This window comes from Chelonia mydas, chromosome 18 (assembly GCF_015237465.2).
Source record: "Chelonia mydas isolate rCheMyd1 chromosome 18, rCheMyd1.pri.v2, whole genome shotgun sequence".
Lineage (NCBI taxonomy): Eukaryota > Metazoa > Chordata > Testudines > Cheloniidae > Chelonia > Chelonia mydas.
The window spans coordinates 21,746,217-21,770,552 of record NC_051258.2 but is presented as its reverse complement, the minus strand read 5'-3'; the positions used below and the strand labels follow the sequence as shown (position 1 = coordinate 21,770,552).

The window sequence follows — 24,336 nt, the reverse complement described above, 5'->3', positions numbered from 1 at the left end:
AAAGAAAATACAATTAGCTCCCAGCGGTACAGCTATTGGGCAACCACTGTCATGCCCCAGCCCAGGGACAGCTCACCTTTCCTCTTCCATCTTCTTCCGCAGGATCTCTCGCCTCCAGGCTGGCATGGTGGCCAAGCGAGCTTCTTCTTCCTTCTCCTGTAAGACAGTAAAAGGCATTAAGGAGGCCAGCGAGCACCTGTAGAGCTGGAGAGAGGGCAGAAGGGACAGGAGAGCTGACCGGTTGGACTAGGCTGGAGGGCACGTCTCGCCTAGGCCGGCCCTATGGAGCTGGACCAGCCCAAGCAGCGATGAGGGGAGATGGCAGGTCGATTGGGCAGGGCTGCCAAAGGGGGAGAGGGAATTCCATGGCTCTCAGGTGGCGATGAAGCATCTGGAGGAGTTTTGACCCAAAGAGGCTGTGGGCAAAGGCAGAGGTGCCAAGGGAATAGCTGTGGCTAGAGTCAGACAGCTCTGGGAGGGCCAGGCCCCACTAACACACGCACCCCCACCTGGCCAAAAGTCAGCAGAAATCTCCTCAGCTGAGCGGCTTGGCCTGGAGAGGAGGGACACTTGGATAGCTCCTGGTACCCGGGGCTGGCCAGAGCTTAGCAGAGCGGTTAGGCAAGGGGCCAGGAGCTCAATGCTCCACTTGTGCTGAAGGGCTGAAATTCCCAGGAGACATCGTGCTGAGCGGGACATGGGATCTGCGGCCAGCAGAGGTTGCTGCCTCGAAGGAGCTGGAGGGTTGTTTGTACGGGCACCATCCTGCCTAGGGCCTGCCTAAGAGCAAAGTAGAAATGGCACCGCATGGAGGGGCAGACGCATGCCCTGCTTCTGACTGGCTACACACCGGACTCCTCTGCTGGCTGGGAACGCCACATGGGCCTTTTCGCAAATAATCCCTCCAGCGTTCCCAGTGCGCTGTCCATTGCTGCACGAGCTGTGTGTGCATGGGTGGGTGTGTCCGCAGCCCCTCCGTCCAGCTTGCTAGGACAGTTCTCAGGCACAGCTGGGGACATCTCTCACGGCAGACCACGGCAGGGGATGGGTTGTGTGACTCAGTGAACTCGAGCCAGAGGAAGAGTGGTGGAGGCTTGCTGCAAGCCGGCTGATGGCTGATCTCAACACTGCTTGGCAGGGGAGCTCACACGCACTCAGGACCAAACTGGTCCAGCCTAGGCAGTAGCCAGTGCAAGGTTCCCGTGCTGTCCCCAGAACTCTGCCTCACCCTGCCTTGGAGAGCCCCTTTGGGATGGGAGAGGTTAGTTCAGCATCCTCCCTCTGGGCAGTTGGTGGCTTTGCCCGTTAGTGCTAGCCCAGGGGATGTTATTTTAGTGTTTGATGAGGGAATGGGACTAAAAGCACCAGCCTCCCCCGGGCCACCAAAGAGTTAGCCAACAGAACCGTCTCTCAGCCTTTACTTCCAGAGATAGATTTGAACGGGCAGGGCCAGGCCTGCTCTCCGTCCCAGCAGTGTGATTGCAGAGTAACTCCACAGGATGGGATCCTGGCCCTTACGCCTCAGTCTTCAGCCAAGTGCTAACGATGGGCGACCAAGATGGGACCCAGTGTGGGGGCGCAGATTCCCCCAGATCTACTGCTGCAGGCCTCTTATGCCTTCCCCTGGGGCACGTGGCACTGGCTGCTGTCAGACACGGCTCTCGGGGCTCAGCCCCATGTCCCTACAGCCGATCGCTGCTCCCCCAACCCAACCACTCCCCTCAGACTGAAAGAATGAACCCGGCCTGATGTGGGACCGGGCGCCTTTGGCTACAGACAGATGGCTTCTTCTCTGGGGCACTCTGACCGCAACGCAGGCAACAGCCGAGCTCTTGGCGTCGAAGGGCTGGGCAGGACTAAAGCCCCGCGGGAAGTCCAGGGTTCGGCACATGTCCTGACTAATCAACAGTGCCACGCAGCGGAGGCAGCACCTGTGGAGTGAGCAACCCTTCCCCTAACTCCCCCCTTCCCAGGTCGCCTGATGGTTTCCGAGGAGCCGGTTCTCACCATCGCCTGCCTCCGCTTTTATGTGCATCAGCGGGAGAAGAGTCAGCGAGCTCTCGCCTGCACCAGCCCCCAGCCTCCCCGGCAGCGCTGGGGGCGTGACCTGGCGGGACGCTCCGTGGCATGGCTCTGCTGCCGTCTAACTCCTGCTTTGGTTGCGAAGAGCGACGCTCACAGCCCTGGAGAGTCTGCCAGCCTCTCTTGGCTGGTGCGTCCCACGGGAGCGAGCTCTTGCATAATTCCTGGCTTGTGCTGGGGATGCTGGGAGAACAGCCCCTCTCGTGTCCCAGCGGGTTTTGGAACCAGGCTTGGCAACAGACCAGGCCCTGAAATGTGACTGGGATGGAGTTAGAGTCAACTACATCCTGCCCTACGTGCTCAGAGCTGGGGCAGCATTCAGGCTGGTCCTGATTTCATCCGTGTGTCTCCATGAGACAGGGCCCGACCCTGCCACCACTGAAACCACTGGCAGCAGGATCGGGCCCACAGGGCCATGCCAGATGGAAGTTTCCCCACACACCATGCTTGGATCACTCATCCCTGCTGTCTAGCCTGATTACTGGCCCATGGAAGCTTGAACCCTCAGGGCTACTCCCTGGGCCGGGGGCTCCAACAGCCCAGTGTTAGCAGAAGTAGGTTTGTCAGACACGGGGCTGCCCGCACAATCTCCCATTAGCAGGACCAAGCCATGCTCTCGGCGCCAAGCCAACCTGCTGCTCGAGCGCCGTCCTTCAGGGCTTTCCTGCTGCTGGCACAGCTACAGTGAAGGATTTTTATATGCCACCCTTCCCCGCACCCCCCATCTTTTCCTTTCTTTAAAGTTGGCTGTTTTGATGCTGCAGGAACCAGGCTAGTCGCTGGGCACTGGGCTTCAGGCCACATTCACCAGGACAAATATACATCTGGCCCTATTCCTTGGGTGTTTGCAGGACACTTGGCTTGGTACAGCCAGTGCCCCAGAGCAAGGTGTCGAGGGTCCCAAATCCCACTGAAACAGCCTCGACACTCCCTTCCGAGAGCAGAGAGCTTTATTCCTTCATTGTCACAAGCAGTGTCAGGGAAGATGCAAAGCGCGCACAGACACACCCTCCCCCCATTTAAAGCAAACCTCATTTCCAAATGTCTATACAATAAACACTCTGGTCCTATTTCCATTCCAAGCCATGCACATTCCACTAGGGCAAGCTTGGGACTCTTGGGAATCCTCAAAGAAGAACATGGTCCAAGTGGTCTTCAGTTTGAAAGCACACAGCGTCAAAGGGAATTCTCCACACGGCTTTAACATGCTACGGAATTGCTAATCTGGTTGCAGAACCATGCACCGTGAGACCAATTAGTACAGCATTCAGCCTGTGCTCAGTATGGAGCCAGGGCAACTCTGGTGCGGTCCTCCGCCTCGCCAGAGGAAGGATGGGGATGCTCATACCAGCTCCTACTCCCAAATCACTCACTTCCCAGCTACAGGAAACATTAGCTAAAGAAGTGTCTGTAAAACGCAGAAAACTGGAGACAGCTCGTGTCATAGTACATTTGTCAGGGATTAGCTCTTCCTCCAGCTAATTCAGAACTACAGCAAATGTACACGCTGCTCGAGAGGAAAATCCATGGACCACCTCCTACGGAAAACGGCAAACAGCCACAACATCACGTGACACATGGTTACAGCCGCACCTTGGTCAGTTCAGCCAGCAGGGAGCACTGGCTACGCAAGAAGCTTTTCTTGAGAAAGAAGGACTCTGAGACTGTCCATGTAGGGAATTCAGGATTCAACAAAACAATGCAGACTCTGGGACTAATCCTGCAGTTCTTATGCAAACCAAACTGCCATTGAGGTCACAAGTTGCTGAAGCCCATGGGAGTTCTGCCTGAGTAACAACTGCAGGATTGGGGCCCCTCTGACGCTACTTACATGAATACTAAATTGTTTCTATTCAGAGTCCCTAGTCTGCCCAGTAGAATCCTGTACTGGGTTCAGCCGGGGAATATGTGTTTCTTTGTTCTGTTTTATAGCTCTTCACCTAGGCATCACATAAAATGATTACAGGCCTCTCCCCAAAGTTTGTCTTGGGCTCAGACAGCTTGGGCTCAGTTCATCTTGGAAATACAATGGGTCCCTCAACTAATTAACTGAGCCAAACAGCCCTTGTCAAGTCCTCTCGGGCCGGCGCACGTTTGATTGTCCCCTGCTGTTACTGGAGCTGCTTCTCAGCCAGCAATTCCCTCTATGGGATGGACCAACATCCCACCTCAAAGAGGATGCGATCGCCTTTACCTGCGACTTGTGAGCCATGTGGGGCAAGGGCACGGAGGCCCCTGCCTGCTTCTGAGACAGTGTGCGCTGGGCACTGCTTGGGGGGCGCTCAGATATCAAACATCTCCGCCTCCTTCTCTTTCCAGAAGGAGAAGCTACGGTCTATGTAGCGACAAATGTCCTCGTTGCTGAACTCCCCTAGCTCGGAGACTAGCTGGATGGAGCTCTCCCTGCTCTGAGGGGCAGGGGCAAGGCCCAGTTCATCGGGCGCTGGAGCGGGCTGTGGGGCATCACTGACTAAGCTCTGGGAGGATTCCTGATGGAGCAGCAGTGGAGGCTGGGTTCCTGCTGGGAGCTCTAGTTCCGCTGCGGCCGCTGGCTCCGGCTCCAGGCTGTCCCCAAAGAACTCCTGTTTGAGATCTTCGAAGCCATCCGGCCAGTCCCGCTTCCCGGCCTCGATCTCCTCCATCACCACCTTGTGGAACTGGCGGATGAGCTCCCAGCTGTGGCTGCCCAGCCGGTCAAACATCTCGTAGCACAGAAGGTGCCGGAACTTCCTCTCCTCGCGGCTCATGCTCATCTCCAGGAGCTGGAAGTAGCCCAGCATGAAGAGGTCCAGCGTCAGGCTGCCGTATGCCACTGGGGAGCCACAGACGTGCGGCAGGAAGTGCTCGGGCCAGTACAGCATGCTAGCACGGCTCAGGCGGCGGAGCTGCCGCGTCGGGACCTGGCTGATGATGCTTCTCCAGTGGGCGATCAGCTTCCCCACCACCTGCCTTTGCTTCATGAAGTACAAGAGCCGGTCATCCTCGCTGGGTTTCTTCCCGGTCGCCATGGGGAGCGGGGCGCTGACCTCTGAGTCGAGCGTTTCGGCGAGCCCCATTTGCCTCTTGGGGAGAGCGTGGCTAACCGACTCGGTGAACGTCCACTTCTTCCAGTGCTCCAGGAAGAGGTAGACGATCCGCTCCTTCCGCATGTCGATATAATCCTGCACGCAGCTCAGCTCCGTCTGCACGGGGAGGCTTCTGGTCAGGTGGTCGGCGCTAAACAGGGCCTCCCCGAAAGGCTCCGTGGCTGCACTCTGTGTCTCTGTGTCTCTGGAGGGCCGGGGCCCAGCTTCGCAGTAGGGCAAGGGAGCCTGCTCTAGCGTACTGGGTGGCTCTATGCCATCCGCTGCAGCATCTTCGCTTCGTGCACTGAACAGATCGCTGCTCGTTACATAATCCTCCTCCAGGATGGGCTCTCGGCCGTAGCTGTATGGCATGGTTCCCACAGGCAGGGACCTCTTCCGCTTGTACACCCTGCTGGACACAGCCTCCAGCAGCTGGCACTGCGTGTGCAACTCATAGTTGGCCTTCAGGTTCTTCACCGACACACCATATTGCATGATCTCCTTCTCCACCTCCTCCCGAGTGCAGCTGAAGGACTGCGATCTCCCGATGTTAGCAGAGCCCTCTTTTAGCGGTGCTGCCTCGGGCGAGGTGCTCGCGGCCTGTCTCGTGTGCTCGGATGTGTCGGGGCTCACCATGTCTGCCAGGTTGACTGCCTTGCCCCCAAGCATAGCCAGGAGAATGGCCATGCTCTTTAGGAGAGTGGAGATCTTGCTGCACCAGGCCGGGAGGTCATCGGCTCGGCCTTGCATGCGCTTGGGGTTTGCCGTGAAATGCTCCTTTGCCAAGGCAGCAGAGAGCGGTAGGAGCTGCTGCATTTCGTGCTCCAGCTGTTCCAGCTCCGTCTCCACCTTCTGAACTTTGTGCGTCACTTGGAGGCTCTCGATTTGCTTCTCAATGCGGATTATGTCCTCCTCTGTCATCAGTTGGCCGAAGGGTCCCAGAATGCCATTGTGTGCATGGGAATACCTCCAGCCTTCGTGATTGTAGTAACTCCCGGTCCCAAGCTAAGGCAGGGGGGGAAAAAACATCTCCCTCAGGACAGAGCTCCACATTGTCCTTTCTCTGCACACGCTCTAGACTTTACATGTCCTTAGTGGTGTAATGGCGATGGGCAGGCTGGAAATACTGAGCGCAAGGAGAGGGCAGGGGAGTGTAGACAAAGGCAGACGATACAAAGCAAATGGAGTGAGGCAATGAGGCTGGAGGAGAGAGCCTTACTGTTTGCATCGCGCACGCTCTGCTGGAGAGAGAACTTTGCTAAGAATATGTTGTTGCTAGTCCCTGATCAAAGGATACAGCAGCAGATGCTTCCAGGAACCGCTCACTCATTACACCACTGAATGACCATGTAAGACATTTAAACCTGCAGTATCTTCTCCATATGAAATGGGAGAGTTGAGGGGTTTGGCTTTGTTCATAAACCTCCCCTTGGTCCTCATTTTAAAGTAGAAAATGGCAGCTCTGTCCCGCTGCCCAGCTTGGACGATCGTTGGTTTGGATGGAGTGGGTACCTCTACCAGCTGTTAATGGCTGATACGTGATCAGCTTTCAGCTCCGGTGACAGGCGTAGCTCATATTCGATAGCCCCGCATGTGCTAAATACTGCAGTTTAAATGCATCTCAGAGCTGACCAGAGCACTGCAAAGAGCTCAGCCTCATGCAGAATGCTTCAATTCATGCAGAACTCTCCACAGCACACACACAAATCTTAACGGGTCAAACGTTTCTGAAGGGAAGCCAAGTCCTCCGTGTGAACAAGGCACGTATTGCACGTCCAGAAGGAAAACACTGGGGACTGGGCTTCGGCCTTAACAAACTGTGTCTAAACGAAAATCCAAGCCCAGAAACCAACTGGAGAAAAAGAGACTTTTCAAGCTGAGAGCTCCAATAATGCCTTGCACCCCCAAATCGCTGACTCTTAGGGTCACTTTCTAACAGCGCTGAGATGACCTGGCTGGAGGGATTGCGCAGTGGCAGGGTTTTATGGTAGGTTTTAATGGGGGCTTACGGATTTCTTTAGAATGAATCCTTCACAACTGACCATTTACACAGCTGTAAGAGCCCTGCCAGGGGTAGGTGGCTCCAGCCAAATGGAGCTGACATCAGAACTGCTGAGATCCATTTGAGCAGGAATCTGAGGAAGGATGGCTCCCCATTAGGACCACGGGCACAACCAGGCCGAGTCCTGCCAGGAAAGGCTAGCAGACCGTTCTGGCTACTGCCCCGGCTGTGAGCTCCCTCTATTCCCGAGTCCAGCTGGCATGGCTGTTGCCAGGTCACTAGTCCCTTACCCAGCATGCTCCGGCAGCTCCTACAGCAGTGCGGGGGCTGAGCCGTGGTCCCGGTTATCTACCCCGGAGCCCCTTCGATTAATAAAAAGCTTCTTGCTGCATCAGTCAGGGCTGAGATTTTTCAAAGCCCACTAGCTGCACTAACCCCCACTAACCTGGATGGGGGCCGTGCGTGGGACACTGATCAATTGTCTGGTCGGCTTCAGAAATCTCCGCCCAGCCTCCGTCTTCAGAGAATCCAGACGGAGCAAGGCAACGCACGCCGTGCCAGGGTGGGGGGAGCCCCGTGGTGGGAGTCGATACAGATGCTGTGGGGTGCAAACCCTCACCACACTCCGGTGGGAATGTCGCTGCAGTGGAGGGAGGGGCCCAGCCCCCCAGGGCTCTGTCCAGCGAAGGCGGATGTTCATGCCGTTGGGGGGAGGGTTCTTGCCTCTCGCCAGGAGCCAGATTGCTGCTGCTCATGCTACTAGTTGGACTCCTCCAGAGGGACCCGCGCTGTGGCCGGGTCTCTTAGGGTCTGGCGCTGTCCCCATCGCATCACCATTGTACCTGAGCTATTGCGCCTCCCATGCTAACGAGAAAATCCCGAGTCGATGCTGAGGAACACCCACCACGTCTGCAAAGGTCTTAAATACGGGTTGACCTTGATACTTCCCCTGGCCTCCCTGCCCAGTCTGTTTACCCACTTTTACTGTTTACCCACTGTTTACTCCGCATCTGGTTTCTACAACGAGCCCAGGCTGACGTGAGAGCGAGCGTCTCTGCAGGGCTGAAAGCAGCCGCTCGCTTGCCTCTGCTCTTGGACAAAGGTGTCAGCCAGACTGCATGTTCCTCCCGCTTGGGGCTGTCCTCTCATGCTAACGTGCCTTGAACTGCGGGTGGCTCCTACGTGGCCCTGCTCTGGTTCTCCAGGACATGCCAGCCAGCCTTGCCTTCCATGCATCCTGTCTCTGCAGCCCTTGGGGAACCGCAGTCAAGAAGCAGCTTAGCAAAGACTGAGCTCTGGGATGGCTTGCGGCTTGCCTCTGGGGAGGTTTTACCTCACAAAGCCTTCTTCCCGCTGTAGGGCTACCGTGGCTGCCTGGAAGGACCGAAGCCGGTCTGGGTGTGTCCGTAGTGAGTGCACACCTAGTGTGGCCGCTTGGGCCCTAGCGCAGCAGGGTGTGCATAGGCACAGACAGATCGTGCTGCACAAGTGCACCTTGGCCTCCCGCTGTCGTACTGAGCCTCACGGATGTACTCACTGAGCGGTTCCCCCCGGTGTGAGCAAGGATGGCACGACCCATCCCTTCGTTGGCACCTGAGCTAGAGCAGGTGGGAGCCTCTCCACTCATTTCTGGGGGTGGCCCCTCTGGGCCTAGGTGTGGGGGAGCCAGGCTGTCGAGCCAGACACACTTCCCCGACCCCAGCACTCTCTGATGAGCGCCCTAAGTGAGTGGATGTGCTGGCGTGCCAGCCTGCACCTGCTGTCTGGGCAATGCTGAGTAGAATGCAAGATGTGTTTCTGCAAGTGAAGAACCCTGAACTCCTGCCTGTAGGCCCAAGGGAAACTGGGGGTTAACAAGTGGTTTATGGGTTAGACGCTGGGCTGTCTGCTTTTCCTGTAGCCATTGAGATAAAGTCGCAGGCGCTGTTGGATGCCCTTCTCTACTAGCTGGTCACGCGTAATGACTCCTGCTTGTTTAGCTTTATCAACACCAGGAGCTGCTGCCTGGAACCAGCCTAACCTGCCACCAGGGCTGCTAGCCGGCACCAAGCCTTGATGATTGCCTCTCCCATAATGCACTTTGCCGGCTGGGAGGGATGAGGGGTTTTTCCTCTACCTGTCCCAGAGGCCCAAATCCTGCCCTGTGCAGCCCAGCTGGCCAACGCTCGCTGGTTCCTGTGTTCCCCATCCTGCTTTCTGAGTCACCCTGAGCCACCGGGTCCAACCCAAGGGCGGTTAGAACGGCTGCCTCAGGCCCCTCTCACAGCCTCGGCCCCGTCACAGCACACGGCAGGGGATGGTCACAGCACACCGCACTCCAGCACTTGGAGGGCCCCCCTCCTTCTTACCTTGCGCTTTTGCTCCTCCTCTTCCTGAATCTTCATCTGCAGCTTCCGCACCATCACCTGCCTCTTCCACTCGGGGATGGGCCGCCCCTGCTCGTCGTGGGTGGGGATCAGGGCCTCGATGTCCAGCTGGCTGGGCTGCCCCGAGGCCATGAGCGGCGAGTTGCCGTTGATGACCGGCTCAGGGGAGCTGGTGGCCCAGGGGACGGAGGCTGTGTCGGGCGTGGTCGGTGGGGTGAGTGTCCTTGCGGGGGACAGGGAGGAAGCTGCAGTCTCTAGCTGGATGGCAGAAAGAGGAGAGGGCTTTAGTTCAGGGAGTGGTGTGACACAAGGGAGATGCTACGTGAGAAGGTGCTCGCACCGAGAAAAGCTACCCTCCTCCCCGTGGGAGGGAGCCCAAGACCCTGGTCATCCGTGGACTCCCTCTGCCCCATGCTGGCAGTGCTTAATTTGTGCTAGGGCTTGCTGGGGCTGAGCCCCAGCACCTCTGGGCCCGGCACTTCAGAGCCCCGGCACCTCTGGGCCTGGCACTTCAGAGCCCCAGCACCTCTAGATTTGCTGCGTCAGTTATGAAAGTTAAAAAATTGCTTGAGTCCCGTCCCCTCTGTCATTACAAAGTAAGTCCTGTGTGTGGGACTGTGATGAAGTGGGACTGTTCTTAATGTTTCCTCTGAATAGTGTGGGGGTGCCTCAGTTTCCCGTAGGCAGTTCTTAAGTATCTAGGGGATGGGATAAGGGTGTATGATCATTGCAGAGCCCTAGAGGGCAGGTGTGTGCAGGGGTCTGGACACAGAGAATGGCCGACACCCTGTTTCCTGGTAACTGGTGGCCTGGGCCCTTCCCCCCTGCAAGGTGAGAGCTAAAGGGTTGGAGAACAAAGGAATCAGGTGACCTCCTGGCCGGGGAAAGGGACAAAGCCCAGAGGAGTGGGGGGGCTGGAGGGGGTTCAGTTGGGGCTGGCTGGGGACATGGAGTGAAGGGCAGACGTGGTTGTCTGGCTCACTGCCCCCCAGAATGGACCCAGCTGAGGGGTCCTGTTCTCTGCACCTACAAGCTTTGTGTTAGACCATGTTCCTGTCGTCTAATAAACCTTCTGTTTTACTGGCTGGCCGAGAGTCATGTCTGACTGCAAAGTTGGGGGGGCAGGATCCTCTGGCTTCCCCAGGAGCCCTGCCTGAGCGGACTGGGAAGCGCCCGGAGGGGCAGAGGATGCTGAATGCTCTGAGGTCAGGCCCAGGAAGGTGGAAGCCGGGTGAGCTGTGTGTCCTGCAGACAGGCTGCTCCCAGACAGGAGACTTCCCTAGAGTCCTGCCTGGCTTCGTAGGGAGCAGCTCCAGAGCATCGCCCGGGGACTCCGTGACAGGGACATTCTGTGCTGGGGAGCCGTGGGGACCAAGCCCCTTCCTCCAGGTGTCTGAGCCATTCCGGAGAGGGGCTGAGCTTTGCCATTCTCCTCCCCTCACCCAGCATCTGTTCTATGGGGCAGCGCCTGCCTCTCGCTCGGTGCTTGTACAACGCCTGGCACAGCAGATCCTGGGGCCTTGGGGTGCAGCGTGAGACACAGAACTGAATTCTACGGGAGGGCTCAAACAGCCCAGGGACAGGAGCCTCTTTCCTGTCAGACCTGTTGAACCCGTCCATGCGGAAGCCTCACAGCGGCCCCCGGCCTCAGGCAGCCCTGCGTCTGGGGGCCAAGCCAGCTCCGGGGATGCTCTGGGGACTCCCCACCCCAGCACTCCCTAGGAGGGCTGGTGTCCCCGTTTGAACAGCTGCTCTTGGCTGGGGTGAGCCCACCTTCTTTGCTGGGTGCTCGGCTCCCCGGGGGAAGGTTACATTGACTCCTGGCCAGGGCGCTCTGTGGGGAGGGGGCTCAGGGGCTGCGGGAGGAAGGCCTGCCATTGCCTGGGTTTTAGCGCTGGAGTACCCAGCCCATTCAGGGCCAATCTCTGCCCATGACTCCCCAGGGCTGGGAGCAGCGGCTGTCTCCTGTGGAAAGTGCCCTCCCCAGCGGCTCCCTGCTTACAGCACAAAGCGGATCATGCTAAATTTTGCTGAGGATTCCAGCTGGTTGTGACAATTGCAGCCAATCAAATTTGCCGCCCTTAATTAAAAAGTTAATCCAGTTCCTAACCCAGCTCCTGCCCCCGTGGAGCTGAGCGGGGCCCGAGTGGAGCGGGGCCAGCCAGGCACCTACATTGGCCCCCTGCCTGGCCGCTGCCTGAGAAGACAGTGGTGAGGCCTTTGCTCTGCGGGAGTCGGCTTGAGGCTCTTCCCAGCCTTGATCTCTGCCAGCAGCTACGGAGTTGTCACCGGTTGGGGACATCATATTGAACGACTTGGAACCTGGCAGGAGGAAGAGGGATGTGGTGAGGAGACTCACAGGAAACTCACGCCAGGGCTTTGCTAGGCCTGGCCCCCCAGAGCCCCGAGCCAGCGGATGTGGCCCCAAACTGCACCTTGGAGCTCAGCAGCTTCGGGCCACTTTGAACAGGGGGAGAATAATTGCAGAGTCAGGGGCCCTGTGGGCAGCTTTGCTCCAGGCCCGCTGCTGCGGCTGAGCTCCCCTGCAGCGGGACGGGGAAGAGGCATTGCCCATGCAGGCAGCTCCCAAGCACCTGGGGCATTAGAGGTCAAAACCAACCCTGAAAGTGCGAGGCAGCTGGCACAGGTCCCAGAGCTGCTGCATTCTGCCTGCTGATGGACGGCAGGGCCCAGCCTTGCAACAGCTGAGTCCGGGTACAGCCCCCCGGCCACAATCAGATGGGAGGGAAGACACCCTCTGAGCCATCTGAAATCACCTGGGGAACCTGCCCACCCTGGACTCTGAACCTGGGGATGAATCACCGTCTAATCTCAGCCATCTCCTGCAGCTGCTTCCCCTACACCTGCCTCTGGCTAAGCCTAGCGCCTCGGGTGCTTTGGGCCAGCTCACCCTCAGCTCAAGTGGGCTGTGCGGGGCAGAGGGCTCAGGAATCGCACCCCTGCTGGGTCCTCAGGAAGGGGTTTTACTTGCATGGGATGTGGGCATGGTGAAGCCAGGCAGTGCCTATTGCCCCAGCATCATCCTGCTCTGGGGCCTAGGGCTCTTCTGGCCAAGTGCGGGGATGGTTCCCCCAACTGCCTCCTCACAATGTTACTGCCGCACAACGGAGATGGCTCCCTGTCGCTCTGAAACGACCCCGAGCCCCAGCGGGGCCAGCGCCCAGGCATGACCTCCAAACACCTCCCTTTGGGGTGGCCGGCCACTCGCTAAGGTTGGGGTGTCCTCCTCTCTCCCCAGCCCGGAACGGGGGCTTTCTCATGAATTCCTTTCCTGGGCTGCCCCTCTTGCCAACGCGCTGCCCCTCGGAAATGCAGCTGATTCTACACCAAGTGCTACATCCTAATTACTCAGCAGACAAGGAAAATGAAGTTTAAAAAGATGCTCACATGTAGTTAAAGCGCAGCACAGTGGGGTCCGGGTTCATGACTGGGCCCCCAAACACCACAAGACAAATCATGCAGCTCTCGGGGCTCCCGGAGCATTCCCCCCTCCCGCAGAGGAATATCCACAGGGGAGAAATCTCCTCTTGCCCTAGCGAAATCCTGGCTTCCTAGATCCAGAACAAGTGTGGCCCCAGACAATTACTGGGAGGGAAGGGCCCTCACTGCTCGGGGTTGTTTCGGAGCCACAGGGAGCCGTCTCTGCTGCGGGGCAGTACTTGGACTCCGCACTGGGAAGTCTACAAGCCTTTCAGATACCAGAAAACACAAAGCAGGAAACCAGACGGCACCACCTCCTCCAGAGTGCAAACTCCACCGAGTCGCCAATGGGCTGAGTGGAGAAGGAGGAAATCAAAGGAAGGAGCTGGCTGTGTGCTGCCCTTAGGACCCAGAGCTCTTTCTGTGCCTCACGAGCTGATCCTACAGAGCCCGCGGAAACACCAGCATCTCCACCGTGCAGCCCCCTCCCTCCAGCCCGCGAAGCAGGACTCCGCCAGAGAGCTGCACGCCCTGGAAATCGTTCGACAGCCCTGTTGCCTTTGCGGCAGCAGGATTTCCCTGTCTTGACTGGTCACTTCTGAAACGAAGCCTCAGCAGTAACTCTGCAGCCAACGTTAAAGACGTACTGGCTAAGAATAAAACCGAGCACACTCACACGGGAAGTCAGGAAATGGACCCAGCCTGGCAGCCAGGAGCAGCCCGGTTCCTAATGGCCCCGCCAGCGCTGAGCTCTGCTGGCAGGCTGGCTCAGCGACGGGCTTCTCTTTTGCCAGCAGCACTGCCGTGCCACTGAGCCCGTGCCCCGCGCCCAATCCCTCGCTACCCACCCCATACTTGCCTTCCATGTGTGAAGCAACAGTCAGGCAAGGTTAAGAAGGGATAAAGCCGGCAGCTGCGGGGTCAGAACAAGGTCAGCCAGGTAAGCCCAACTTTCTAGTGCTCTTGAGCTTCACCGAACAGTGAAATCCAGTCTGAGCGCAGCCCTGCCAGGGCCAGGCTAGCCCAGAGGAGAGCAGGGCCACCTGAAGATGCCTGTCCGGTTGGTTGCTGGCGGTATCTACAGAACTAGTCTCCCCTTGCTGGGTGCATTCAGCCCCCACAAAGCAAACCTTCAGCATACACGGGAGATGAGTTTGCCCTGCAGCCAAGTAGCCCTGTTTCTATAGGACGTTCTGATCATCTAACCTATCAGCAGTACCTGGTCCCACTGCTCTTGCAGGCAAACCATCAGATACAGCTTAATCAGCTAACAGCTCTCCAGCAGTTGGAAACACTAATATTCTGTGCGAGCTAAGAATTCTTGCTGCTCTTTGCAAAGACTTGCCCTGTTTTGCTTTGTCTACAGCCGTGCGTATTATGCATCCCCAATGCTCCAGTCGACAAAACTCGCCAGCCCTTTTACCCACCATAGGTCCTGTGCCACGTGAGTGGAGTCTCCTAATGAGCCGGTATGTGGCAAGGAGGCAGAGTGCTTTCCCAGCTGTCCTCTTGCCGGAGCAAATGAATGGGCTGAAGCGCGTTTCCTTCTTGGCTGAGGCTGCACAAGTGGACAAAAGGCTGTTTGGCTTTAATGGCCCACTTGGGAAAATGAAACGTCGTTAAGCGTCTGCTGCGCCCCCCAAATCCTCCTGGATTCAGTGGTAATAAGACCAAGCACTGAACGGCTGCCAAACTGTAAACAGTAATAAGCTGTTGATGGCAAAAGACATGGTGGTATTCACGTGTCCAGCTAATGCTGGCCGTATGAACACGCACAAAGGCCCCACTGTGCAGTCTGCAGGGGATTCATCTTAGAGCTTTCAGGGGTTTCCTAAGGAGCCAGGGCCCGAACCAGCCCAGTTCCTGCTGCTCTTCCCGATGCAGCTCAGCATGTGGGCCATGAGAGCTGCACCAGGCACCGCAGTCCCATTCATGTACCGACAGCACTGGCTACACTGGGCGCCCAGCCCTGGGGCTAGCCGTTACTTTGCAATTTCAGTAAAAGGGACGGTCACGCTGATTTCCTCACCCGCCAGTCTGACCCTGCTGCCGTCAAAGGCCCTGGCACAGCGCCTGGACTGCAACGCGGCCTGGATCGTGGCCCCGTCTGCTACCAGCATCCAAATTACTGAGGCTGATGGCGCATTCAGGGAGGGGTTTTCCCTGGCCGCCAGTGGCAGTTTTACCACTGATTTCAAGGGGAGCAGAGTTGGGCTAAAGCCGAGTACTTTGGAAAACCCGACCCTACCTGTGTGTGTTGCCGTCCTGCTCTCTCTCAGCCCGGGCAGTGGAAGTGGACCTTTGATGTGTTTCAATGATGCAAATACTTGTGTTTGTTTAAAACAAACTATGTCCCCTGCCATTTACTCCCCTCCCACTTCTGGGCCTGGCTAGCTCAGGGGAAGGAGACTCGTACAAACTCTCAGTGAGGGGCCAAGGTGCCTTCCTGGCCCATTCAGGCTGGACATGGGACAGCGAGTGCCCAGGTCAGAGCTCGGCTCTGTTTCCCCAGAGCTGGGATGTGCAGACAGATTGCAAAGGGGTCCTGCTGGCCCATTGCAAACACCCCTGGCAGGTCTGCTCTGCCCTGGGGTGCCCCCAAGCTGTGTGGCCCTAGAGGAGTGTTAAACTGTGGGGTGTGGTGGGGAGACCCTCACAACCAGGCCGAGTCAATTAGCACAACTGGGGCCCCTGCCGGGGTGCACACAGAATGGGCCCTGCGGCCTCCTCCTTGCCACTTGCTGGGGTGGGTGCTGGGTCGGGGGGGCCAGGTCCTGCTGCCCCAGCCAGTGCTGCCAACCGCCGAGTTCCCCGCACTGCTGACTGTTACTTTGGAAAGGGAGCGTGGCAGGGCAGCCCCGGGTAAGATGGCGGAGAATGGAGTTTAGGTCAGCCGACCCCACCACACCCCTGCGTCACCTGGGGAGGGACCAGCTCCCGCCAGCGTCCGAACCCCAGATCCCACACAGGCGGCAATGAGCCGGTCTCTGCGCAGCACACACAGAGCTTGTTAGCCAGTCAAAGGGCGTTTAATAAACCAGGGTCTTGCTGACCCCACAGCCCCCAGGCATCGGAGAGCCCAGAAACCCTCCTGCCCCAGAGCACTGCTGCACCAGCCGGCTCCTGCCTGACGAATGTCCAGCTGCTTTCAACGTGTTGTTTGCTTTCCCTGGATGTGTCAGCACCCTAACCTTGCTCAGCCTGGCAGCACAGCACTTCAGTCAGCGCAGAGTGAGAGCCAGCAGTGCCCACCTCGGCCAGCCAGGGCCTACACCGTCCCGAAGGGATCAGACGGCAGCTCCTGGGGCGCAGCCATCAGCCCCCACCCACCGCAAAGCAGGACAGATTAACCAGCCAGCGCCCGGTCACCCACTGCCAATAAACATGCACACGAGCTCTCCTAGCAACTGTAGGCCTGCCCCTGGGAGCTGCTTTGGGTTTGTAGGAGCCAAGCGAGGGCTCTTCCCTCCAGGCAGCCGCTTCCTCGCCCGGAGGACAGCGAGGACTGCCCCTCTCCATGCGGTGCCCTGGAGCTCCAGGCTGCTGTCACAAGAGAGCAGCCTCTGGCACTAGGCAGATATTTCCTGCTTGCTGCTGCTCCAGCTTTTTGGGGTCCCCGCCTTTCCTGGGCCAACTAAACTCCCAGAGCCAAGCCGCTCTGTGTGTGTGCGAGCCCACTCCCAGTGATGTGAACGGGGCAAGGCTCCTAACACACGCCTTGCACTGCCGAGCCCAGGGTGAAGGTGTGGGCTAGGAAATAAACAGCTCCAATACGGAAGAGGGAGACCAGCCCCCGGATGGTGATTAAACACAATTATTTTCATCTGGACTCCTGTGCCCCGCCTGCTAAGGCTCCTTGAGGGAACCTGCCACGCCAGGGAGCTGGAGGGGGGCTGTGGTGGGAGTGGAAAGGCCGGTGCCAGGCACAGGGCCTTCTCTCACGCGCTGCACAGCTGCTCATAATAGCAAGGCTGGCCACTTTAACGCCAGCTCCCAGTGCCAATCAAGCCTAACATGGCATGAGCGTGTGTCTCTGTAGTACGGTGCTAGGGCCCCTGACTCTGCCTGTCTCCTGCTGCCTGGCAGGGGGTTAGTCACCTGGTCCCCCAGCACAGAGAACATGGTGGTACCAGGGGGCTTGTGGGACTAACAGCCTCAGGTAGGTGCAGTCCGTTTCCCAAGGTGCGGCAGCCAGCTCCTCGTGCCAGCATGGGTTTGTGGTGCAGTGCCAGTTACCCTGGCAGAGGAGCTGCCCCCGGGGCCCTTTCCCTGGCAGCAGGTACCTGGCATGCTAACAGTAAAATGGACACTGTCCTCAATGGCCCATGAAGTGTAGCGCACAGCCAGGGCCACGGCCCACCCTGGTTCCTGGAATGGGGCTGTATCCAAAGGGGCTGGGGAAGACATTCACGGCCAGAATGAGAAACACTCTGTCCTTTGGTCTCTGAGGTGAATCCCCCCCCCCCCCCCCCGATCTAGCTGTGGCTCCTGTCAGCAGCACTGGAAGGGCCAGTTTCACAGCAGAGGGGATGCTACTCATCATTCTGCACCCCCTTTGCTGGCTCTTTGGGCACAAACCAAGGCCCCTGCAGCAACGTGGGAGAAGCAGGCATGTGACAACTACCCCACAGGTCAGTAAGCAGGTCCTCAGTTGGACCCAGCTTGTAGTTGTTGTGATGAAGCGGGACTGTTCTTAATGTTTCCTCGGAATATTGAGGGGGTGCCTCAGTTTCCCCAGGCAGTTCTTAAGTATCTAGGTGGTGGGATAAGGGTGCGTGATCCTTGCAGCGCCCTAGAGGGCAGGTGTGTGCAGGGGTCTGGACACAGAGAATGGCCGACACCCTGTTTCCTGGCAACTGATGGCCTGGCCCTTCCCCCCTGCAAGGTGAGAGCTAAAGGGTTGGAGAACAAAGGAATCAGGTGCCCTCCTGGCCCAGGAAAGGGACAAAGCCCAGAGGAGGAGGAGCTGGAGAGAGTTTCAGTTTGGGACTGGCTGGGGACATGGAGTGAAGTGCAGACATGGTTGTCTGGCTCACTGCCCCCCAGAATGGACCCAGCTGAGGGGTCCTGTTCTCTGCACCTACAAGCTCTGGTTTAGACCATGTTCCTGTCATCTAATAAACCTTCTGTTTTACTGGCTGGCTGAGAGTCACGTCTGACTGTGGAGTTTGGGGGCAGGACCCTCTGGCTTCCCCAGGACCCCACCTGGGCGGACTCGCTGTGGGAAGCGCACGGAGGGGCAGAGGAGGCTGAATGCTCTGAGGTCAGACCCAGGAAGGTGGAAGCTGTGTGAGCTGTGTGCCCTGCAGACAGGCTGCTCACGGAGAGGAGACTTCCCCAGAGTCCTGCCTGGCTTCATGGGGAGCAGTTCCAGAGCATCGCCCGGGGACTCCGTGACAGTTGTTCATGAGACAGAGCCTGGAAAATTGGCTCCAGCATTTTCCTTTTAAAGAGCAGATTAATCTGGAGGTATCAGCTCAGTGCATCTCATCAGAGCTCCCCTCCATCCAGCCTGTAAGCTCCTCGGCACTGGGACCGGATCTGCTAACATGCACGGTGCACATGGGGCTGGGTATGTGCCCAGTCCTACCCCACTGAAGCCACTGGGAGCTTTCACGGTACTGGGAGGAGGATCAAGTCCCACATAATGGTCCTTCTCAAACCAATGCATCATTGGTGGCCAAACTTGGTGCCTCCCTCTGAATGTGGGAGCCTCGCTTTACACACAGGGGCTTGAAGCGTGGCTGATATTTGTCGGGCAGTAGAGTTGGGAGAGAATTGCACATGCAGAGTTAGAGGGAAGGGCTGGGTCACCAGTTAGGTACAACTACCCGTCTGTTACAGGAAAAGCCTCTAGAATGGCACCAAAAGTGGTCACTGTTCCATAGGGTTTCTAATCCCCCATTATTATTACATAGACTCTGCTATGGAATTCTATAGGGTGGCTAAAAACAAGCCTGGAGAAATGATCTCATTCCTTACTAAATGCTATGGGGTTTCAGAGCAATTTCAAGAGAAACCTAGTCACTTTCTATAGAATCCGACTGCCAGCAGACCTATTAAACCCTATGGCCTTTCTCTTGACGGGGTCTGTCTGCAAGTACTAGCATGGACCTGCAGAGGCACGATAACCCCCTGTAGCCACAGCCCCTGCTCCCCCGTGGAGTCTCACCACTCCATGGAACAGGAAGCCAAAGAGCCCCTTGGAGTCCTAAAGCTGGTGCAGAGGCAGCTGGACCAGGTGGGCAGAAAGTCCCTGCACTAGGGAGCCCAGGGCAACAGAGCAGTGAGTGTTCTAGCAGGAGCACTAGGCCAAGCGAGAGGCAGAGGCAAATGGATTTACTACCCTCTAAGTGCAGTGAGTGGGCCGTGGAAACGACAGCGGGCTGATGCTGAATATCTGGTTTGCGCCAGAAAATGAAGCACTTATAGTGGAGATTGCTATGTCGCTGCCCTTTGTCGAGACAAGGTTATTTGTTAATAGTTAAACACAAGGACTCCAAAGGCTCAGAAACTGAGCCCAGTGACAGGGGGCAAAGCTCAGAGGCGTGAGCTGCTGACAAACAGCTGTTCTAACCCAACAGGAGGGGGGCAGTTTCTCACGGTAGCAACAGCGAGTAACTGCCACGAGCTTCGTTCCAGCTCCTGCGCCCTCCACCTGGAAAGTAGTGTTGGAAAGTAAAAACTGCATCCAAGTCCCCAAGCAGCAGCTGCCGAGAGCAAACGGCTGCATCGCTGGTCTGGCTAGTCCACGTCCAGACAGGGAAAATTACCCCCAGCAACAATAACCACCAGCTAGCCATCCAGACAGGGCGACGTGGCAGCAAGCAGCAGCTTTCCCACATGAACAAGCTCTCCAAGTGCACTAACAATGCATGGATGGAAACGACTCCCGACAGGGCAGCTTGAAGAGGTAACTAGCACAGGGACGGTGTGTTACTTTGCTATCAATATTTAAGTGGCTAAAACACAGTAACAAATTTACTAAAACAACTATTCCCCTGACAGCCACATGTAGTTTGCAGGGGTGCCCCACACATTCGCTGAGACCTGTCTTCAGGGTCAGCCCTCACTGCGGGTGCTGATGCACTGAATTGTACTGGAAACCTTGGGGCTACAGTAAAGTGGCTGCTTAAAGGGGGAGTGGGGATTGCAGTTTGGATCCTCTGTGCATGTTCCCCTCTCCTGTATGCTGGTACAGTAACCCAGGAAAGTGGGGAGAAGAGATATTCCCTGCTGGGTCCTGGCTGGGCAGCTCGAGAGGGAAGCTGGAATGTGTCCTTGGCCTTACAGAAGTAATGGGAGGCATTCAGAATCCGAGTGCCTAAATCCCGGTCCTTTCTGGCAGTGGGACGGGTGCCTGAGGGTCTCAGAGGAGCAGCTGTTTGTTGCCAAGAGCAGATCAAGCGGACAGGTGCCCTGGGCCATGCTGACCCTGGGGTGAAGCACACAGCAGCTCCTTGCACCGAGGACAAGCAGGGCTCTGCAGCGCCATTCGTGCCCCACCCAGCTGATCAGATCTGTGTGTGCCCCAGCAATCACCAGTGGGTCTCAAGTCATTAAACAGCCACCATCCTAATGGCAAATAGCATCAGCCTTCCCTGTGGAGGAGGGGAGAACACTGGACACTGACCATTCAGGGACTAACAGAAAGGAGCCAGGGCACTTCCCTTTCCTCCTCCCCCCCCACGCACTGGGCACTCTGCTGACTTCCCACAGGGATGGTCAAACAGCTGCAGGACTTACTCGGTCTCTTCCTGTGCCCCAAAGCTTTTCCTTCTAGGAGGTAGAGAGAGAAGCAGAGAAGTGCAGTTAGAAGAGGAGGCATTTGGCTCCCACAAGACAGAGAAGAAAAGCAGCCAGCAGGGAGAATAAGTGGGTACGAGCAGAAAGGAGCGATACCACGCAGACCCCAGTGAAGAGGACAGACAAGCCCATGGAGTTAAGGTTAAAAAAGGAAACTAGAAACACAAGTGAGAGTAAGGCCAAGGGGGAACGTTGCTAGCTGCCACAGAGAACCAATGCAAGGCTGCATAAATTCATAAGCTGACGCTTACGCTAACGTTTTCAAGTTATTTTAAAATAAAAGTTAAGAAATATTTCCCCTGTCTGCCAGCCTGGGGGTCTGAGCCAGTCATAGCAGGTTCCCACGAATGGAAGAGAGCCTGGAAATCTGCAGAGTGGGTTCGAGAGGAAAGCGCGATTCAGAGTCCTTGCTGACAGGGCTCACCGCACCGGAGCACAGGTAGGGGGTACTGGCGAGCAGACGCATTTCGGAGGTTTAAGTTAAGCGGCAGTTTGCTCTGCCATTGTCAGTTGTCTCTGGCTGGATTTTGCATGTGTGTCTCTATTCTTAGAAGTCCCCTTTATTCTTCTGTACTGGTCAATCAAAGCATATCTGATCTGTAAGGATACCCTTCTTTAAAGCTCTGTTTGGTTTAATAACGTGCCCTTATTGCTGGAGGAGATTCAACGTTACAGGCAATCGCCTGCACACGCTGTTATTTTAGCTACTGTTTCCCGGGTGTGGTGCAGGGTCTGCCAAAAGTTACCATTAATCCTGAGCAGTTTCTTCAGGAGAGGCGTGAGGGGAGCCAGCCTTTTCGAGGACGAGGAGATCTCCGTAAGTGTCGCCCATGTGACAGTCATGACTCTGTCCCGTCACTAGGGTGGCGGGCAGCAGAAATCCCCAGGCTGTTGGAAGTGCAGCAGCTCTGCGGCGGGGTTATATAGCACCGTGCATGTCACACCTACAGAGTAACTGGCTTAAGACAATCTGGACAGCTGCAGTCTCAGGTATCTGGGACACCAGTGGCTTGCTGCTCTTGGGCTGCCAGCTCCAATTGGTCACTGCCTCTTAAAGACACAGCCAGACGGGCTGAGATTCGTCATGCGATGGACGTGGGGCAGGCTCTGTGGGTCTGACCCTGAGGCCAGCGAGCGAGCAGAGGGAAAAACATCCCTAATGCCCTACAGGAGCATTGCAATTAACGCTCCTCCACCCGCTCTCATGCCAGAGACGGTCACTAGGCAAAGCTCTCCCGAGGCCAGCAAGCAGGTGCCAAGGAGCAGCGCTAGGCTAATCCCCCTTGGGGTGGGTGACACTCAACTCCTGCAGCCCACTGGACGAGCACATGAGCCCCCAAGGCAGCAAAGTGCCACATGGGGTCACCAGACAGCACCCCCAGGGCACTCTGCTCTGCAGCAGCAGTGCCAAGGGGGTGGGGATTGTGGGGTGATGGATGGTGGCAGGGTGCGCCCAGTGGGTCTGCAGGCCGCCGGATCTGAGCAACAAGGGACCTGCCAGGTAAGATCAGACCAGGAGCCCACAGGCCCCAGTCTCCTGTCTCCCCTAGGGGCCGGCACCAGCTGCCAGAGGATGGGGCAAGAAACCCCCTAACGGACAACGCTTGGATAACCTGCCATGGGGGGTGTTTCTTCCTATCATGGGACTTTGTTAACCCTGCCTGTTGTGGGTCTGGGTGGTCTTGTTATCATGGCTCTGGCTAGCTCCTGGCTAGTCCTGCCCGTGGTAGGTCTCCATGATATCTTGTGGCAGTGAGTTCCACAGGCTAACTATATTGGGGGGTGCACCTCCTCCCAGGACTCTGTATGACCCAGAACTGTGCAAGGGAGATTTTCCCCCCACCCCACCCCACTCTGGGGGGACTAGCACCTAGGAGCTGCCGCCCTTCTCCCCACCATGTAGCCCTGGGGGAGAACTGTAGAGAGCTGCCAGCCAGAGCCCCAGCGGGTAGGACCAGAACCAGCCAGAGCAGGGGCCACTGGGTATTCCGAGACCTTCCTACAGTTTGACTGGACTTTCTCTGCCCCCGCTCCCCCTGGTCTCTTCACCTCAGCTTCACTCCACACCTGCACCCTTACTCTCCCCTCCCCTACCCCGTCCCCCTCAACCCTGCCCCTCCCTTCCCTGTTCTTTCCATGTAGCTGATCCCCTCCTACGTAACCCCCCCACCTCCCCAAAAGAAACAAACCAATAAATCCTGACACTGACGTGCCGTTTGCTGCCATCATGTAGGTCCCTGCTGGTGTGTTCCACCCTGTGTCTGTCTGGTCTATTGCGTCTGGTAGCTCTTTGGGGCAGGGACTGCCTGCCCCTCTGGGGTTCCCTCTGAAAGAACCTGCCCCTCTGGTGGGCCCCCCTCTTCCAGCCCCTCTGGAGGGCCCTCACTCTGACACCCTAGGGGCCCCCTTCTGCCTGCCCTCCAGGGGAGCCTCCTCTGCCTGCCCCTCTGGGGGCCGCTCTCTGCCTGCCCTGTATGGAGCCCCCTCTGCCTGCCCTGTAGGGGCCCCCCTCTGCCTGCCCCCTCCACAGTCACTCACACGATCAATAATGTTCACTGTACACCTGACACCCCCAAAGAGGGGGACGGGGGCAGCAGGCCCTGGTAGCGTCTCCTCCCCCCCCCCGGCTGTGACCTAGCTGCCCCCCAGCTCTGTGACCCGATGGCACAAAGCAAAACTCTTGCAGGCCCCACTGCCCAGCAGGCAGGCCCCGAATGCAGAGGGTGCAGGCACCTGTGTCCTGTCTGTGCCTAAAGCTCCCGGCCATTTGCAGGCACCAAGCCCAACCCCCACCAATGCTGGCGAGCCCAGCCCTGCCCTCTGAGAAGAGCAGCATGAGTGCTGGGCACAGGGACAATGCAGGGGCCGGGCAGGGGCGGGGGGTCAGGGGAGCCTTGCAGAGAACAGCAGCCGCCCCAAGGGGGCCTTGCCTGCCCTGGGGCAGCTGGACGGGGGATGCGGCAGGATCCGGGGGGTCACCGCGACCAGCTCACACAGATTTAAGGGACACCTCCTCTGGTCTACATGAGGACGTTCACCCTATGCAAACACACTGTTTGCGAGTGAAGACAAGGAGGGGGCCTTGGGCCTGGTGCTTTACCGCAGCACGGCTGAGCCACTCCTGGGGCTCTTGAATAGCCTGGCTTGTCTGTTCGGCTACCCTGGGCTTTGACTGGTGGCTGGCTAGGGAAGGGTTAACCCCCCCGCCCCCGGCTGGAGGAAGGAGCCCAGCTGCTGCCTCTGAGTGCCGGGATATTGGGCACAGGGCTGGGCCAGCTGTGGGCCCTTAGGGCCACCTCCCCAGCTCTACAAAGGGAGGAGGTCTGAGGCTGGGGAGCTTGATAGTAAAAGGGAGGGAGGAAGGATGGATCGACTGATATTGGCAGGAAAGGGAGGGGGATGCTATGCTATGCAGTGGAGTGGGGGGGGCCCTCAGAGGGGCAAGCTGTTTGACTGTTCCATGCTAACACACCCTGCAGAAGGGGCTCGCCCCACAGCCCCTCATGCTGGTGACAGGGCCTGCCCGCAAACAGCCTTGCCACAGCCAGGCACAGGGGCTCATGGTGGGTTTGGG

General features: G+C 57.7%; 2 protein-coding genes across 2 annotated transcripts in view; both read right to left on the bottom strand.

Moving 5' to 3' along the window:
* The window catches only part of ESPN (espin), an 81,182-nt gene that overhangs the window by 1,275 nt on the left and 55,571 nt on the right, over positions 1-24,336 (bottom strand). Inside the window, exons 10-12 of the mRNA XM_037881432.2 lie at positions 11,689-11,837; positions 9,498-9,773; positions 77-156 (exon numbers count right to left, since the gene is read on the bottom strand). Of these exons, the coding sequence (XP_037737360.1) occupies positions 77-156; positions 9,498-9,773; positions 11,689-11,837 (505 nt within the window). The remainder of the gene's footprint in view (positions 1-76; positions 157-9,497; positions 9,774-11,688; positions 11,838-24,336) is intronic.
* On the bottom strand, positions 77-9,484 carry LOC122463268 (espin-like protein). The gene has a single exon (XM_043531760.1). It carries the CDS (start codon positions 6,066-6,068, stop codon positions 4,365-4,367), a length of 1,704 nt encoding a protein of 567 aa, XP_043387695.1. The 5' UTR covers positions 6,069-9,484; the 3' UTR covers positions 77-4,364.